Here is a 19666-nt window from a genome sequence, read left to right on the forward strand (position 1 = left end):
AGGGATTCACCGGCTGCACTGGTTAACACCGACCAGTTGCTTCTCCGACGGAGCAGCTGCGGAGACCACAGTTGTTGCCAAATCAACCAGGGACTGAAATCTCGAGGATTATAACTTTTAAGACTTCTGTATTATCTTGCCGTAAACACATTTTTGGCTTCCTCTGTTGTCGCATTGGTTGAACACATCAGCCGCACTGAAAAATCAAAAAATTGGATGCACAAAAGAGTGCTGTTGCTTCCTTTGACCGTTGCTGGGAGCCCTGGGTGCCAGTCCGCTGCTTTATGGCCAGGCGGTGATATAAAAGAGCCTCTAACCTCCCTCGGCTGGCATTAGCATAAGTAAACCCCGCAAAGCACGTCATCGCTGTGGACAAATACCAGGGTGGCACAGGATTTCTCCTCTCCTCCGCAGTCGAGCACAATCCGCAGCCTTATGGACACCACGAGAGGAACTGACACTCCAGGGACGACCTTTTCCCTCGCTGCCATCTTCCCGCCGTTTTTCTTTTCTCCGTGTGAAGCAAGTTCACGGGAGTGTGGCATCATTGTGCCGCTCGCTGGATCGGGTTCACAATCCCGCTCGCCAGCCCTCATCCTCCATTTCTCTGCTTTTATAAGGAAACCGACACTCCCTCCATCTCTGGCCTCAAATATTTTTCGAGGTCTTCTAAATGGTCAGTGAGGCCGCCGAAGCCTGCTCCCCTCTTCTGCCCCTCTCTTCTCTTTCCCCTCCTTTCTCTCGCTCTTCCTCTTCACTTCTCTCAGGGTGGAATGTGGCCGAGTGAGCCAGTGTCAACTGTGGTCTATCTGCTATCGTATCCAGCAGAGTCAACAGGCCCAGAGCTTTGGCTGCAGCCGCCTGCCGCCGCGCTAAGTGAATAATTGCACTGTAAGACGACCGCTGCTTCACGGCTACACCACCGCACACACACACACACACACACACAAAGCTGTTCACACACACCTGACCAAAACACACTGCAAACAGTTTAAATTGTAGCCCTCGAGAAAAACTTCACCAACTTTCATTGGTGCTCTTTGTAGAGTTTTAACACTTGTAATGACTCTTGGTTTGTAAAGGTCTCGTAATGGCTTTTGACACCAATTAAAAAGACAAACATGTCCTCCCTGATTCCAAAACCCTCGGAGCTGCACTGAGCAGCAGCAGCAGTTCAACTGCAGTCCATTACTAACCTTTATTTGAACAGCACTATTCCAAAAACAAGTTTACAAAGTGCTTTGGCACAAGAAGCACAAAGGACACATACACTACATTCTTAATAGTTAAAGTCAAATTAAATAAAAGTCTTTTTTAAATCGACTCCTGGGGACAAGTAATCAGTGCAAGCTGGACAACTTTGGACAAAAAGTGCTTGTGTTATAAAGATATTGTAAAAACCATGACAGGAAGCTGAAAGAGGTCATTTGATTGGTTTGACAATAAATACCAATGTCGTTCAAATTTTATTTGTCATGTGCAAGTAAAGACAGGGTCAGCAGTTCAATTAAGGTGTTGGGCGAATAGAAACGTGCTCTATGTTGCACTGTTTGTTTCGTGTGCTTGTTTTGTACAAATTAATAAAATGAATGTCCTGGAAAATTGATATTTAGTTGTTGCCTCAATAAAATGTTTAATGTGATTTTCTAGACCCCTACTGGACCTGTTCCTGCAATACCTGCAATACATTACCCTGATTTGCTTTGTGCACAAAGACTATCTATCAGCATTTAACAGCAGCAAACTACTGCCTGGATGATTGCAATGTTATGAGTTAGTACACAGAGGAAAAGTTTGATGGTTTTACTGTGGAACGTAAATTGAAAACAATGAAGGGCCGAGAATGGAGCCCTGGGGATGCCCAAAAGTAATTGCTGCACTGCAAGAGGAGATGTTCCCAACTGGCTTCGCCCTCAAGTGAGATGTGTCGAACCCACTTAGTTTTAATATGCAATTACTAAATGAATTAAAGGGAGAAGCAAGGTGCAGCATTCAAATTACTACTACTTAACATCTGTAACAATCTCTCATGAACTAATATCTTTGAAGAATCTGAGCCGAGCACAAACGACCCCACTATTAAGACCGTCAGCGTTAAGCGCAGGTTTCTTAAGACACAATAGAAGAGCTGATTCAGAACAAGCCCAGAGGTTAAGGGACTATTCAAATTTAATAAAACACCAGGAGCTAAATTGCTAAAAACCCTTCCACTGTCCTGAACTCTTTAACCACCTACGCTTACCTGTTCTCTACACCCCTCATGTGGGGGAAGCTGGGAGACCCTGAAGGCCTAATGTGGAAGTGATTAATGGTGTAGTCCTCTGATGCCATCTAAATTGTGTTAGATGTGAATCTGCAGAGCAGCCACTGGTCATTACTGTTCCAATATGTGTGTAATCTCAAAAACCTGAGCCTGGGGTTTGCTCGCAGGGGCAAATAAACAGGGATGCACTGCAAGAGCCAAGTGTGAAAGCATGTGTGTGAAAGTGTGTGTGTCAGTTACCAGTTTTCCGCAGAGGGAAGTCATCCCGAGGGTTGTAGACGCCCAGCACGGGGTGGTTGTAGGTGGACATCCCAGTCTGTGGAGGCGAGCTCTGGTCCAGAGAGCTGTGCTGGGTTTTGCTACGGAACAAACACACACACAGAGTTAAATATAACCACAACATCAAACAACTAAATCCTGTGAAACAAGGCCCGTCACTGATAACTCTGTGAACATGTGACCCGATGAGGGATCCAGACAAAGTAACTAACTTCCTGGCTGTCACAGATCTGTATTATTAAAGCATCATGCAAATCCCTTGGCGAGGCCGCGGCCATCTGCCCGCTGCCTACAGAACGAGCTGGTGTTTGTGGGCAAAGTTAAGCTGAGCTGGCTCCGGCCCAAACGCATGTTCCTGACGAGCGGATGTACACAGTTCATCTCTTCCCGAGCTGAGGGGGCTGAGGGTCCGGCGAGGGAGACAGGATATAGGGAGAGACACTTTGCATCACTTTGAGCTGCTGAGAGTCAACGCTCGTGGGTGTTTCACTCTGTCTCTCATCAGGATTATGCAACGTTGTTTATTTGCATTTTATAGATTTAGAGCTTTTATTTTGTCAGGATGAAATACATAATCGCGCACAACTTATTTTTAGAAAACATGTCCAGTGCTCAGCTGCGATGGAAACATTCTTAACAGCTGTAGTTACAAGTTTCTTTTAACATTATTTATCATTGAAAACATGTAACCAGCTTATGAAACACACTGATATATAAATCCCCCTCTTGTCAGTTTACTTTCGTCATCAGTGTTATTTTCACACAAAAAGTGAAACAATCTATTACTGAAAATCACATGAATGTTCTGTCACACACACCTTTTGTTTTGTCTGTTTTTTTTTGTTTTGTTTGTTTTGTTCTATTGATGACATGATGTCTATATATATATATATATATCTTTTTTTTTTATTACTATTATTTAATTTTTCTTTTCTGTTTGTCCCCTGGGGTGGGGTGGGGTGGGGGGGATTTGTTCATATACGTCTGTATGTATGAGATTTCATGTTCAATTGTGAAAACCAATAAATAAAGTGGGAAAAAAATAAAAAAAATAAAAAATAAAGTGAAACAATCTGCCAGTGTTTGTTCTACTGCTGCGATTCTTTCTTGTTTACAGACAGAGCGAATAATCCTAACAATAAAAACTTCTAAAGATTCATTTTCATTCTCACTTAAATGACCATTTCCTTTTTAAAATGGGAAAATAAGATTTACAGGAAACACTCCAATGATAAATCTGCTCCGTCACAATCACCAACAACAAAAAATGCTGCAGCACAAATACCAGTGATGATAAAAATGAGAAGAATCTCATAATGTGGGATCATCTTTTGCTTCCATTTAATGTCTGAGAGACTGACTGATTTATGTGTACCCAATTTGCATAATGAACTCTTTATGGTTCCTTGCACACAATAAATTCACGTGTACCCCAGCAGAGAGGAAGCAGCGAGTGTACACACCTGCGAAGGCGCCAGTGATGCTACAATAAACACTCAGAGCTTTCAGTGTAAGAGCCCCCATCATCAGGTTCCAATTATCCCGCTGTCACGTGTGTGCGTGTGTGAGGGCGCATGTGTGTTCCCATCTTTGTTTTATAACCCCCGCGTGATGCATCTCTCAGTGGCGCTCATATATCGTGTGGCAGGTGAGGAAGACGGGAAGCTCGCTGACAGATTAAGACACAGTCCAATGCATTATTCATCGGCTGTCAGAGAGAGAATTACCCTCTAAACTTCTAATGATCTGCAGAACGCTTCCATTGTATTATCCTGCTTACAGTCAATCGGGGATATGAGCAAGGCAGCAAGAGTCTTCAAAAGCATACAGGGTTTGGTGCTTTACTTTATAATGCAAACCACTCGCTGGATTATCTGTAGCATGTACACAACAGCCAGATCTATATGCATCTATTCTACCTTTTCAAACTTTCTCTAAGTCAAGCAGCAACTGTTCCTCACCGGTACCAGTAGGGAGCGTCGTTGGGGAGGCCTCCATGGTTGAGGCTCCGCTGGGCCAGCGCCTTCTTCTTGTTCAGGACAAACTCCTGGAGACGCATCTTCACCTCGGTACTGGCCACAGCACCTGAGGGGGGTAAAATGATGATACTTTAGGAAATGAAAATCCTCCTTGTGGTCTCCAGCAGTGTTTAAAATGTCCTCCCATAATTATCCATCCATTATCTATAGCCTTTATCCTTTTAGGGGTTGAGAGGGGGGCTGGAGCCAGATGCAACTACCCATCGAGGTTATATAATGGTCAAATGGACATTTTAAAGATTATTAATTTAGATGTATTTGGAGAGACAGTTTCCCAAAAAGCTTGCAAGGCATGATTGGCATTTTACTGTTGGGGGTTGTTAGGCATTGAACTCTCGGGCCACCAACCCGCCCCAGTGTGAACACATTTAAACATAATCTTGCAGTTTGCATCAGAGAATCAGAGAATAAAGAAATAAGAGGTAGAGTCCATTTTAAATTCTGTCTTCAAACTTCAATATGCTCATAAACTATTAGTTGATTAGTCAAGGGGCAGAAAATCTATCTACTTTCTCTTAAACCAAATCTTCTGTGTTCTACCTCCCAGTTGTAAAATCCAATTTAAAGTCACTTGGGCTTCATGAAAATATTTACGATTGATAATGTTCAGATTTTTTAGAGACCAAAGAATTGACGATCTAAAATGAAAAGCAGCAGCATGGATATAGAGAGTGATCATTATGAGTCAGCTGCCCTCTTCCTGCTCGGAACTTTCTAAAGGCCCCGGAGAAAAGGGAGAAGAAGAACTGAAACGTGCTAAATGCTGAGAAAACTGAAGCCACTGACTGAATCCGCAGACCACACTCGCGCAGGTACACGTGAGTAAACCTCTCTCTCTCTCTCTCTCTCTCTCCGACGCAGCCTCGATCTGTAACCACTTTCCATACAGTGTGCAAACTGCTCTCAAGGACTCCTGTCCACTCTCTTTCAATGAACTGTTGAGAGACATCCAGCAGGCAGCGGTAATAACGCGGCTTAGCCACCGCCAAGGCCACCGGCTAATACAGCTCGTTTCCCACAGTAAACACACAGGTTCTCCAAGTAAAATGGAAACACATAGACCTGCAAACACACACACACACACACACACACACTCACATTTACTAACATGCACAGAAACACACTCTGTGAATACTGATCTCAACGGTCGTTTTCCAACCTTGGAGCGTTTTGAATGAAGCGCTCTTGCAGAGCAGCTCGGAACACGCTGGCAGAAGATACCAAACATATTGAGTGTGGAGACGAAAATACATCGGGAGCATCGGGAGGGAGAGATGTTCTGATTCCTCTCTCTCCTCCTGACACTGATTCCAATATTTTGGATTCTAGATATGGGCAGATACAGATTACGGAGCCGATATCTGCTTTAAACTGGTTTAAAGACATGGTATCGGATGGGATCAGGTCCCATGTAGATAATATGTGACACTATCAGATACGCAGCTCATTCAAACGACACACATCCGACATCCATTCCCGCTGCCACTTACTCTCTTGTCCCCTCTCCTTGTTCTTGAGCAGCTGCAGCTTCTGCTCCCTCTGCTGCTTCTCCAGCTCCTGCTCCAGTCTGTGGTTCTCCATCTTCCTCTGGTGCTCCAGCAGCTCCTGCTGGTGCTTCAACGCCAGGAGCTCCTGTTGCTGCTGTGGACGAAAAACATCAGAGTCACGTCAGTAACCTCAGGTCACCTCAGGGACGTAGGTAGAGTTCAGAGAGACGTGAGAGGAAGAGGTAAACAACATCTTGGCAGAGCTGAGTTCACATTTTAAACATTTTACAAATTCACTTCTTAAGCCCTCCTAAGTGCAAGATACAGTAAAATACCATCACTTCTTGTTTTATGTCCTCCACATAATCAACTCATTACTTTCTCGACTTTGAACACCTATTAACATTCCACTCGTGCTACCCTAAAGTCACTGTCAGGAATAATTAAGTCCGACAGGTGTTTGAAGCCAGAAAATAAAAACCTTTGCAATACCATGAAAAAAACCTTGGGCTACGAGCTCGAGCTTTTAAACCAGTATAAACAATTTAACTGCGGGTGAGGCTTTACCAAGACACATAATCCAATCTGCTCACAGAGAAGTGAAGGGAGGAACATCTGTTAAATGCTTTCAAAGTCTGTCTTCCTCGGGCGTTTAAACCAAACAAACTTGCTTGGCTGGGGCCGCACGATTTGTCCTGTAACCAAAAGGTCAAAAATAAAATCCACATAAAAGCCTGGATGTGCTCGCCGACACCTTTCGAGTGTCCTTGAGCGAGACCCGGGCCTCTTTGTGAGTGGCTGTGGCTAAGAGCTCCAATTAAATGCCACAAACGCACGGTGGAACAGGCTTTTCACCTTCTTCTGTGCCGTAATGCCTTGTGACAAGCTGAGCCCCCAAATCAAGAGTTCCAATTACTCTTTAATGTCTCTGTAATATACAATAAATGGGCGAGCTGTCTGCGCGTGCACTCCGCCAGCCACGTAATGACCTCACGTGCCGAGGAATCAACACTTCTCCCTGCTTATCACCGCACACCCAATGGCAATATTTGATCTGTTACCATAACTGCGTGTAATCAACTCCTGATTGCGTTTACTAAACATTATAAACAGACACTCAGTAGCCGGGACGTGCACTGGTGTTTACTGTAAGGGCGACTCGAACACTTGAGACGAGTCGGTGAATAAATTAGCGGCTGAAGGTGAGATGAAGGTGAGGAGAGAAGAGTACATGGGCGCTGTGGCTGGCTCGCGTCCAGCCCAGAAGCCTCCATCCGGCTTTTTTTTTTGTTATGCCTTTCAAACAAGGTTGGGGATCTGGGATGGAGTGGGTGGGAAGGCTCAAAGTAACCTCCCCACCCACATACACACAGGCACAAACACACACACACACAGGCACAAACACACACACCCAAAACCCCTGTGGCTCAATAGATTACAGATCTACACACAAACTTTTCCTTTTGACTAATAATCTCAAGAGCTTCAGGAGATCTGAATGTGTGTGTTGCTGTCCCCAACGTGGAGGCAAACTGGGCATGCGTGTGTCAGTGTGTTTGCTGACATTTGAGAGGATGTGTATGCTTTAGTGCCTGTACAACTTGCAGTGTGTGTGTGTGTGTGTGTGTGTGTGTGTGTGTGTGTGTGTACACAGGGCCAGTGAATGGGTCTGATTGAGAGTGGGCCTCCCTGCTCAGGCTGTGCGTCAGCGGCCTCCACCTGAGTGGTCCTGCAGCCCCACCACAGGCCAGACGGCCCCTCAGACAGCATCACTCATCCCAAACACTGTTTCACCTGCAGGAACCCAAACACTCCAACACAACGTGGAAATGTGTCAGAGCTGAAACAACTGCCAATATTACCCGTGTAGATCATTTATTTAATACAGATGCTCTTCAGAAGTGATAACAGAACAAAAGGAGGGAGGGAAGGAAAGAGGGAAGACAACACGGCAACGATAATTGAGCGAAAAGAACACAGGAGAAAAGACAGAGGAATAAGGAGAAGGTAGGAAGATGGGAGGTCATGAAGAAAGAAAATGAAGGAAGAGAACAGGAAGGCTCAGGAAGTGGTGAGCAAGGAAAGGAAAGGAAAAGAAAGGGAAAAGAGGATGACAAGGAAGAAGCGATAAGAGAAGATAGATGGGAAGTTGGGGCATGAAGAAAGAGACTGAAGAGAGGAAAAAAAGATGAAAGAAGAAAGGCATTAACAGTGAGGAAGGACGAACACTAAAGGACGAAAAAGATGGGCCAGAAGAGACGGAAAAAAAGATGAGATTATAAAGACAAGGGACAAAAATTACGAGAGCTGACAGGAGGGCAGTAAAACATGACAGGAGGGAAGGAGGAGGAGAAGAGAGGGTGAAGAATTTAAAGAAAAAAAGCGAGAAAAGAAAGTACAAATCAACTTATAGAGGAGTGATGAAAATGATCAATTTCCGAATGCCGTATTCCTGCCGTGTGCAATCTAATCCGCTGCCCCCTCACTTCATTTTTAGACATTTTATTATCAGCCCTGGAAAAGGCCGAGGCTCACTTGTATGTACATGTATTACAATTCATATTACAGCAGTGAGAGGAAGCTGAAGAAGAAGAACAAACACAGGAAAACTCCTCAGTGACATTTCAGCCCCACAGGAGCTCGGCTGCTCTCGCGGGCCCCGGTGTCTCCGAGCGTCAGAGTGTGGGCGTGCTGATCTGGATTCACTTTGTATTTCCAGGTCACTACAATATGGGAATGTGATCGGAGCAGTTAAACGTCTCGACAATCTTCCAGGGGGGAAAAGCAAACATCAGCCAGGCTACAACAGGACCTGGTGCATTAGGGTGGAGTTACGTAACACCCAGACCGCCGTGACAAAAGTCTTTCACACTTCTTTCCTTTCCCGAGTCTAAACACATCCTTATATTGCTTTCATCTATCCCTGAAGGACACGGAGCTGGAGTGACTCCTTGTTTTCTGCTCCCTTCACTTCTGCAGAGGAGGTCAGAGCTGACGGAGCTGACGGAGCTGCTGCTGCTGCTTTCAGTCCGCTAATGAAGAATCCGGTGGCTGAGTAAATTAAGAGCTGTCTCTGTCTTTAAATAGGTTTGGGAGACAAACCTGCCGATTTGATTTTGGATTGTTGTGTCTCGGAGGTTTTAAATAAAACTGTACTTTGACTCGTCTGTCTGTTTTAACAGGATTTACACAAAAAACAATTGAGTCTGGACAGTTTTCATTTTCATTTATCATAATGCAGCAGGAGATTGTTGGGCTCAGACGCATGCAGGAGGCAGGACATCATCAGATCTCGTTGTCTTTCCAGGTTGACATCTCTGTCAGCGTCTTTTTCGACGTTTGCGTTCTCACATACTCGTTCTCTGGATAATTTCAGGAAAATGCCTGGAGGTCAGTGCATGTGTGAAAGCAGCTTTGGCGGGAGAATGGGAAATGTGCCAAGAAAGAACTCATTAAATGTTGGCGCAGATCCAGATTAGGGCCCCCTAAAAAAAAAAAATCCCCCTAATGAGCGATTTTATCACTTTACCGAGAGAGATCAGGTGTTTTTGGACCTTTTCACTTATTTCCCTAACGTCGGGTATTCTCCGCTGCACACTAGAGCGCAGGTATTCTTCCACTGGCCGTCGAGGTCGGCAGATTCAAAAGTATTTGGGGAGAAAAACAGATTACGTGAGCTGCGTGATTTAGAGGTGGAAAGTGAGGCACATTTTCTTCTGTACTGTACAAGGGATGATGATTTAAGAGTCAAAATATGGATCGTAAAAAGCCTGACATTTTCCTCTGGTGTACAGACGATCAGAAAAAAAGGAATTTGGTTTTAAATATTGATGTTTTGAGTTTGGTAACTTTGTCTCCGAATCCTGGAAAAGGACGATGGAATATTTGACTGGAATTAGTCTGTAAGCGATTACACAATTTAGTAAAATGTTTTCCTTTTTTTAAAACTCAAATTCTGGTATCTTGAAAGGTCATGTGAGCCGGGTACAGGAATAAAAATCCTCCTTTTACAGTTTTAGGTGACGTACCTTAATGTGTTCCTGGAGCTGGACCTCATGCTGGCGGGACAGCTGCTCGTGCTGCCGCTGGAACTCGGCGATGAGGATCTGCCGCTGGATCTGCTGCTTCTGCTTCAGCGTCAGCAGCTCCTGCTGCAGCTGCTGCTCACGCACTGAGGACGCCACCACGCCCCCCTGGCCCGGGCCTCCGAGGGAGCCGGGCGCCTGGTGGCCGGGCGGGGAGAGCGAGGACACTTTCTGCTGCTGCTGCTGCTGCTGATGATGGTGGTCCACGCGCAGGTCCATGGGGATGGCGGCCGGTGGGAGACGCAGGGGCAGCGCCGAGTTGATGTCCACTGGAGGGAGGAAGGAAAGCAGGTGAGGGGGGCTGTGATCACATGGGACAGCTCACACACGCTGCTCTTTATCTTGTTAGAGGAAATGGTTTGATCCTGGCAGGTGTCACATCCACTAAACTGCAGTAATTCATAGTTTGACGGACGTCACAGGGAAGAGAAATTCAATACACGGCTTTTTGAAATACTCAAGGTCACAGACAGATGATCATAACAACCATTTATTTATTGAAGAAAAGAAAGTATCCACTTCTAGAGTCTCAATTTGCGCCAGTCGTGTTTTTAGCGACATTAAAAGTATTGAAATAAAGCAAAGAGCGATCATTATTTAGTCATGTGCTCAATTTCAGTCAGATGGGGGCGGGGTCATCAGCTTTTTAACTTCACACCTGCACGTCATGCCAAAATAAAATCACTGTCATGCGTCACATTTGATCAGACAAGGCACAACCGCACGGGAAAGACACTGTGCAGCTGAGAGGGATTACATCCAAGCTTTTCAGAGTGTTATGTAGTGTGTGTGTGTGTGTGTGTGTAGTTGCTCAGTGATAATAAAAAAATAAAGATTGGAGTGATATCTGGTGTCAACATCAATTCTGAAGCATCAGACAGGTTTGGAAAGGGATTTGAAGATGTGTGATTTGTAGCGTTTCTGTAATTTTTCAAAAAAATACAAAGCTGCATATGTTTAGAAACAAGTGAGTATTAATTAAATCCGCTGCATTTATTTCAAAGTAATTAATCTTTGCTCTGAGTGAAATCGCGCTGATGATTTTCAGTGACATCCAACCACCTTGTGAAAGAGACATCATCACGTTACATAAAAAAAATACTCTGTCATCGGTGTCTTTTTATCTCATCTTTATGTAAAAAGAAAGAACCCCCCCCCCCTGCTGCATACACACACTGCCCATGAATGATGCCGCAGTTACACACGAAGGCCGACGACATCTGACAAAGATTGCATTGACCCGGAGAGGCTCAGACCTTGAGCCGGGGCCAGCCGCCCACAAATCACTGCACAGGAAGCCCTCCAATCACGCAGCTTCCTCCCCATTAAATCTGAATAAATAGGAGCCGATTGGCTGATTATTTACCTACATGTTGAAAGAGAGCACGGCAGGAGCCAGAGACACTTGCCTGTTAATAAAGAGGCAAACACGCCATCGCGGGCTCACTTAACAGCAGCGGGGTCCAGGCACGGACGCCTCGACGCAGCCACTCAAACAGGAGGAAATGCAATTTGCAAGTGGCGAATTTCCTCTTGCGCTGCACCGGCCTGCAGCAGCGTTAGTTTGCCCAAAACCCAGAGAGATTTTTCATGATTATTTTTAACCCGTCACCGTTGCACTCGACAGCATCACGCAGACCGAAGTGTGAAAACCCTTTTAATAAGGCGCCGATGATCTGAGGTGCTCTCGACTTGACAAACAGCTACTCAGGCCCACGATGACAAAATGATTTGAGGGGCGTGCGACAGGCAATAACACACATCTGTCTTCCTCAGATTTCTGACGGGTGAACTAAGCATCCTGCACTTTCTTCACATCTGATCTACGGTGCATCTTTCTTCCCGACACAGAGATAAAGCTGTGAAACACTCAAACAAGATCATTTCAAATTGACTGCAGGCGTGAGCTGAGACGGAGTTTCTTCTTTCTCTCCTTCTGAACATCAATCTGCCAACAGCAGCCGCTCATCACTTATTATCAAACCCATATGGCGTTATCATAATCTCCACTCTGTCTTTTGTGTGTTTTCCGTGCAGCAGGTGAAACGCCCCCCCCCCCGCGCAGGCTATTGTTGTCCAGGCCTTGAGGAGCGGAGAGCAACAACACGCAACAGGTCCTTAAGGACGGCTGTCATGTGCGGGGTGACAACAACATATGAGTCAGCCGTCGACACAGTTGTAATCTGCTTACAACCCGAACCAAAGTGAAAATTAGCTCCGACCCCACGGGACATGAGGTTTGACACAAGACGCCTCCTTTCATTCCCTCATTTCACTCCAGTCTCCTTTAGTGTCCCTCTGTCGGTTGTCCTTTCCGAGAAGAGGAGCTACAAGATTTTTGGACATATTTGAAAAAACATTGCCTAACAAGGTGCTCGATATTTAATTAAATGCAGAGACGCCCTCGGATTAAAGGAGACGGCCATTCTCTGACCCTCGCTCGTTTGAGGAGCGGCGGCGGGGACAGTTTGGCAGCTGATGAGACGAGAACACACGGAGAGAGAGAGAGAGAAGGGGCGTGTTAGGGAGTCCAAGTCCAACTCCTACTGTCGTATTCTCACAAAATAATCGAATCTTCTGATTCACGGTGACATTTCATCTCATTTTCAAGTGTTTGTTCCTCTCGGAGTTGTGTCCCGATTTCACCTGGATCCGTCTGAGTCCCTCCACGGTTTGAGATCCTGAGTCAACGTCCTCCTGAGTATTAAGGAGTCTTATTGGCTACAGGCTGAAAAGCCACAGGGACTCCATATTAAGTCTTCAGGGTCATTGGATGCTGACGTCAAAGGTAAACATGCAGCGTGACGGGTGATGTCTCGGTGATCACAGGCCTAATTTGTCATCTTTTGCTTTTTATTCTTATCTAATACTAGTTTAACTTGCACAGGAGCTCATCTGTCTTTTTATATCAGACACACTGGAGGACAGACAGGACAGGAGACATGTGGCCGTGACTAGAAAACTGCACTTCAGCCTCAAAACATTGCGGCTCCAATCTCGGGCTAATTAAAATCCATAACACACACACACACAGAGACGCATGCACACACACTCCCCCTGTACACAATGTTCCTCTACGGATGTCGAGTCCCTGACACAACACAAAACAGCCTCGCACACTTATAACGGTGACGCACGCAAACGCACAAACACACCTCGTACGGCATCTCTGTCACACCGGCAGCAGCTAATTGTTCACCACAGAAAAGAGAGAGAGAGAGAGAGAGAGAGAGAGAGAGAGAGAGAGAGAGAGAGAGAGAGAGATAGCAAAAGAGGTGGTGCGGTCGTTACCCATCAGTGCTCTCCTCCTCCTCCTCCTCTTCTTTTTTACAGCAGCCTCCTCTGCTCCTTATCACTGCACCTCCTCCTCCCTCCTTCCTTCCTTCACTCAGTTACAAGGAATGACAGCACGCTCCCTCTTTTCATCTGACTTCTCCTCTTGCTCTCCACCGCCGTCACTTTTGGCTCCTCGTTCATCCCCTCTCCTGTTTTAACCTGATGGGCGTCACTGTCTCTCCCTCCCTCTCTCTCTCTCTCTCTACTCCTTTCTCTCTCCTCCCCTCGTCCCTGGTTTGCCCAGTGGTGACATCACAGGGCAGTCTCAGGCATGCAGCCTGTTTATTCTGCAGCCCTCTGCTTTTCCAGGAACCAACGTCACACGCACACACACACACACACAGCCACACACACACACACACACACACACACACACACACAGAGCACACTCTCTCTCCTTACCCTGTCTGCTCTTTTCCCCGCTCAACCTGCTTTCCTTGCTTCTTAGGCCAAGGAAAACCCTTCACGTTGGTTTGTAGTGCTTCAAATGTCTCTGCCTCCTTCCCCCCACACACACACACACACATAAACACACACACACACACACCCTCCTCTACTTACAGTATAACCATCTCTCTCTCTCTTTCTCCCTCACTTTTCTCACTCTCTCTCATGCGGTTTAATACTGTGTGGTCAAAATTCCTGGCCTGGAATTTGCCAGCATTTCCCAAACAAATGAAACCACAAAATGGTTTCAGGTGAAGCGGAGTAAGGACCCAGCAGGGAGGCTCTGCAGATTATTTAAATCAGAGTCAAATCAGGCATCTCTGTTCGGATAATTGTTTTGCTGTCGTCTCAGTATTGTTCAGGGTTTCTTAAAGGCAGCTGAGGGTCTTAAGACACATCTAAGCATGTGATTGAAGTCACTTCCAGACATTTAGCTTGAGGCTTTATGTGAGAATGCAAACGTCCGAGTCAGTCCCCTCTTAAAAGGTCAGTAATATGTCCGAGTGAGGCCATGTGAGAATACAGCAGGATAATAAAGATGTTTCTAATGTTTCTAACATGCCAGGGACACAAATATCTTTGGATGATAAAGAGGAGCCAGACACGTAAAGACGTCCACTTGGAGAGGCTACGAGATCCGTGAGCTTTTGGCGATAAGGGCGATAAATCCTGTAACGTGTCAAACTCAAGGAAATGTACACAAGTTGTACCCCAGTGAATGAGGCTGCACAGGTGGATTAAAACAACATTTACATGCCAATGTAAATCCAGTCAGATCGACCCGTCTGCCAAGATAAACTCTGATATCGACACATCTCTGTGTACACGCCGTGACGTCAAGCACGTACCTCAGTTTACTGAAGTGCGACAGATAGAAGCCGGCATGGGGGCAGTCGGAGGAAACCCAAACAAAAAGGCAACGTGCCGTCTCAGGGGAGAGCGGAGGAGCCTCCAGGCGTCTTTTACACAACTGACAGCAGAACCTGGATCAGCAGGAGTTTGACGAGAGGAGCATCTGAGGTCTGATTCAACACAGACGACGCCGGGAAAAGGAAAAGAGGAAGAGAGGAGACATCACAGTTCTGCTCTCGCTCTTTCCTTTCAGCGTTTAAAGTTTCCTTAAGTCTGATATGGAAAACATTTTAAGCATGAGGGGGGGAATCTCCACAGCAACGCTTAATTATGATTTAAACAACTTGGGGCAAAAGTTTCTCTCAACTACTCTTCTGTTATGAGATGACTGAACTATATTCTCTCCTTCAGCTCCACCTGAACCCCCTTCCCCATCCTCCCTTCCACTGGGTTCCTCTTCTCTCCACCCTCCATCCTCCCTTTCACTGGGTTCCTCGTCTCTCCACCCTCCACCCTCCCTTGACAGTGGGTTCCTCTTCTCTCCACCCTCCATCCTCCCTTTTCAGTGGGTTCCTCTTCTCTCCACCCTCCATCCTCCCTTTCAGTGGGTTCCTCTTCTCTCCACCCTCCATCCTCCCTTTCACTGGGTTCCTCATCTCTCCACCCTCCATCCTCCCATTTCACTGGGTTCCTCTTCTCTCCACCCTCCATCCTCCCTTCCACTGGGTTCCTCTTCTCTCCAGCCTCCATCCTCCGGCCCTTCTCTGCATCCATCCCCGCTCGGTAGCTCCCTCCTGATCTCTCTCTCCCCTCCATCTCCCCCGCAACAAATCACAATCTGTTTACAACGCCTCGGGCACACTCCACAACTCTTCTGGATCCAATTGCAGATCTATTTATACCAGACAATGCAGAGGGCTGGTGTCCCTGATTTGAGACTGGGTCTGCAGCGTGTGTATCCCACGGTCTGACTGCCTGAGCTCCGCACTCGTTAGGCTCAATAGATGTCACACCGAGCCGAGCCGAGCTGCTGAGCGTGGCCTCGGTGAAAACGTGGCTGAGAAACCGTGCGAGGAGACGACAAAGGAAGAGGAGATGTTCTGTGGAAGGGTTTCACGGTGGATTTGGCAGCGAGGCGCGATGAGCGGCAACAAGTCGCACATCTGTTGATGGTTGAGGAAGAAGCTGCAGTCAGCCAGCTGATTGGTCTCTGTGGGGAGATGGGCTGCTCTGACTTTCCTTCATGAAAGCTCCAACTCTCAGGAGATGATAAGAGCTTTCCTCGGTTATAGGCTCCCGGCGAAGACTGATTGTGATCTCGCTCCGAAATGGCACCGTGACCTCTTGAGAAAGAAAAAAAAAAAAGAACTAGACAGGATAAGGAGAGGAACAGGGGAGGGCGTGACGGAGGGACGTGTGGAGGTGGAGAGAGTCTCCTTCTGCCAACAGCATGCTCCGACATGTCGCGGTCTCAATGACATCATACAACGGTCTGCAGCATCGCAGCTGAGGAGGAAGGAGGTGGGTGAGTGCGAGGCAGAGACATAACAATGTGATACATGGTGGGGGGGGGGGGGGGGGGGGGACGATGTGTCACATTAGACCTGCTGTAAAAGATGATGAATTCCTTCATTTCAAATTCATACATTCAGGGTTTAAATACATGGTTTGAAAATTTAATGAAACCATCCATTATATATACCGCTTATTTTTTTTAAGGGTTGCAACGGGGGCAAGAGCCAATCGAATTCGTTGTTATTGTTTATTCATTTGTATCATTATATGTGCAGTAAGATAAGAGCAGGTGAAAGAGCTGCACCATTATTTTATAATTACTTTAGTTTATTATTTTAACGATATGTAAGCACTGCTGCTGTTAATGTTGGTTGTTTTATTCCTGCAGACAACTTCAATGATTTCATCAAAATCCTTGACTTATTCTCTGAGAACTAAATGACAATATTAAAGAAAGAGAAAAATGAATCCTCCCAATGATCCAGTATGGATCCAAACTTGAACTGCATCAGACATAAAAACACAACCTCCTTGACGAAGCAGACCACCAAACAAAAATATTAAATCTGCATAAAAACAACAAATACCAGAACCACTGATATTGTTTTTAATAATGACCCAAAGAGTTGTTGATTAAAAAATATCTACTGTATTTAGACCGGGGCTGCAACTGACAATTATTCTCATTGACTTTCTGTGTCTGCTATTTCCTTAATTAAATAAATAGTTTGATTAGATTTGTGTGTGACTTAAAGTCCAAAACCCAGAAGTCATTACATAAGACGAGGACAACACCAATACTCACATTTTAAAAAGAATTACTACAGAATAGAACAATCAATTGACATAGTGTCTAATATTGTTACCGCTATAATAGAGGCTCCAAAAAACCTAAGAAATGACAAAAGTAGTGTAAAACAACCAGTTGCTACTTTGAGTGAAACCAAACTCAGGTGTTTACTTTGAGTCGGGTAGCTCCACCTGCAGGTGCAGCCTCTGCTGCTTTGCATCTGAAAAACAAGCTTCTAATGCATCCGCCAGCACCTGATCACACAATGTGAACCATGCAAAAACTGCTTTTTGCATTTTCTATGAGGAAACCATCCCAGGCTGTGGCAGGAGGAGGCAACAGAGTGCTCTATAAACGGTGCTGGACAGGTGCACCCCCCCATCCCGCGAGCAGTGGCAGATCCAAGCGGCGGGGGGGGGGTACCGAACGTGGACGCCCCGGCAGCTCCGTATCCAAGACAACAGATTTCGAGAATATCTGATGAAGTCACTCCAGTGAATTTCAATATTTTATCAGCCTAGCCAGAGGCACGCAGAAATACCCCCCCCCCCCCCCCCCCCCGACAACAACATGAGAGAACGTGTGAAGCCTGAGAGGAGTCGGGACGCGAGGAAGAGGCTCGGGGTCGAAGTCAAGAGGCTGGAGAGAGACACAAATTGTAAAGATAAAACTTTCTCCTCCAGCAACAGGCTGGATGTGTGAGTGTCTCACAGCGTCCAACCTGCTGCTCTGTCATATCACTAAATCTAGAGAGCAGCGTGAGAGAGAGAGAGAGAGAGAGAGAGAAATAGAGAGAGAGAGAGAGAGAGAGAGAGAGAGAGAGAGAGAGAGAGAGAGAGAGAGAGAGAGTTATGAGTCACCCTTCCACTATTTTTCATTATTTTCTAAGGTGGGAAATTTCAAATTGTTCTCTGTGGTATTAAATGAAATGTAGAGAACAGTTCGAGCTCCCCCGCTGTGGAATTAGATGATGCATTATGCATATATTACTTCAGACTCATTTCTCCTTCAGATTACCTCATCTCCATCTGTGCTGCTTTTTTATTTTTTTATTCCTACACCTCCCTCTGCACTGGTTCACCTCTCCTCCTCTTCCTCACTACAATCACTTGTATCTTCATCTTCACTGGAGCGAGAGCAGGCTATAGTAAATACAGTGGAGTAGAGGCTGCAGTAGGTGGGGATTCAGTGAGAAAAAACTGTTTTCTCCCGGTATTTTTCAGTGCACAAGAGGAAGCTGAAGAGAAAGGTGGCTGTGATTTGTTCTGGGACTATTAAAGTGTGTCAGAAACTTGCAGCAGACACTTCACCAGGTTGCACAATCGCTGGTTCTGCAGTGTGTTTTTTTTGGGAAGCTGTGCCTCCTGAGACACCGACAACAGTTTCACATGAGCTCAAAAACAGCACGTCCTCCTTAAGGGTGTTCCCATTCAACTAAATGGCATAAATAGAACATACAGGTGTAAGCGTGGACTCCCAGGACAACTATGAACTGTCGCTTACATAAGACACAAACCGTGAGTCTCAGTTGTCACGATGCTGCTGCAAGAGGACGGTGTTTACAGTGAGGTCACTTCATAAACAACTGAGCAGTAATTGGTCTGAAACAATCACGCCATGCGGACACATCCAAGGAGGAACACCTATGCATGCAAAGTCACACAGGATGCTGTTAATAGTGAAATCACGTAGGTGCACACACATACACACACACACAGCTTTGCTTTATAGAAGCTCATGGAAAACACACACACACACACACACATGCACAAACAAACACACCAACCTGTTGGGATGTGGTTGAGCGCCGATGTCTTCAGAACCTCCAGTGCCTGCTCCTTTCCCAAGATCCCCTCTGTGGGAGAGAGAGAACACTCCGCTTCAAATATGGTCCGCAACATTGAGACGAGCTTCCAGAGACGAGTCTGCTAATCGGGCAGGAGAGACCACAGTCCGAGAGGGAGCGGGGGCTTTCAGGTCATCTGCACGGCGGAGAGCACATGCCGCGGCACTGCTACCGCCACCTGAGCGACCGCCTGATCCATGACCAGTGAGGGAGAGCGAGCAGGGAATCTTTTGCCAAGATGCTCGGCCACGGCGCTGCTCGGAAACAAGCTTGAAATCGGAGGGATGCCGAGGGAGCAGCCTTCCGTCGGCTCGTGCCTGCTCGAGTGCGAGTTTGGTGTGAGAGAGGAGGGATGTTGGGGCTCGACTGATACTGCCTGTGCTCAGCATAGCAAATGTGGCTGGCAGCAGCGGCAGAGAGGGATGAGGGGGTTGGTGGTGGTGGAGGGGGGGCAGTGGAGCGGAGGAGAGGGAGGGAGCGAGGTAAAAATAGCTCACCCTTTTGTGTATAGCAGCACATGCGGAGCACGCACACACATGCAGAGACACAGACACACAGCTGCTGTTGCGCTCCTCATGCGTGCATTTGTGTGTGCTCGCATGTGTGTGTGTGTGTGTGTGTGTGTATGTGTGTGCATGCATGCGTGTCCGTGGGTGTGGGTGTGTGTGTGTGTTGTGCGCAAGTGTGTAGGCTGTAATTATAGTGGCAACATGAAAAGGCTTTTGTA

The 19666-nt window shown here is 46.4% G+C and overlaps 1 protein-coding gene across 1 annotated transcript in view; it reads right to left on the minus strand.

Annotated features, from left to right (window-relative positions):
* LOC128431140 (histone deacetylase 4) overlaps positions 1-18994 on the minus strand; it is a 36724-nt gene extending 17730 nt beyond the window's left edge. The window contains exons 1-5 of the mRNA XM_053417367.1: positions 18880-18994; positions 10097-10422; positions 6072-6222; positions 4504-4627; positions 2504-2622 (exon numbers count right to left, since the gene is read on the minus strand). Coding sequence (XP_053273342.1) covers positions 2504-2622; positions 4504-4627; positions 6072-6222; positions 10097-10422; positions 18880-18994 — 835 coding nt within the window. The remainder of the gene's footprint in view (positions 1-2503; positions 2623-4503; positions 4628-6071; positions 6223-10096; positions 10423-18879) is intronic.
* Positions 18995-19666: the final 672 nt, after the last annotated feature.

Source organism: Pleuronectes platessa, chromosome 24 (genome assembly GCF_947347685.1).
Source record: "Pleuronectes platessa chromosome 24, fPlePla1.1, whole genome shotgun sequence".
In the NCBI taxonomy this organism is placed as follows: Eukaryota; Metazoa; Chordata; class Actinopteri; order Pleuronectiformes; family Pleuronectidae; genus Pleuronectes; species Pleuronectes platessa.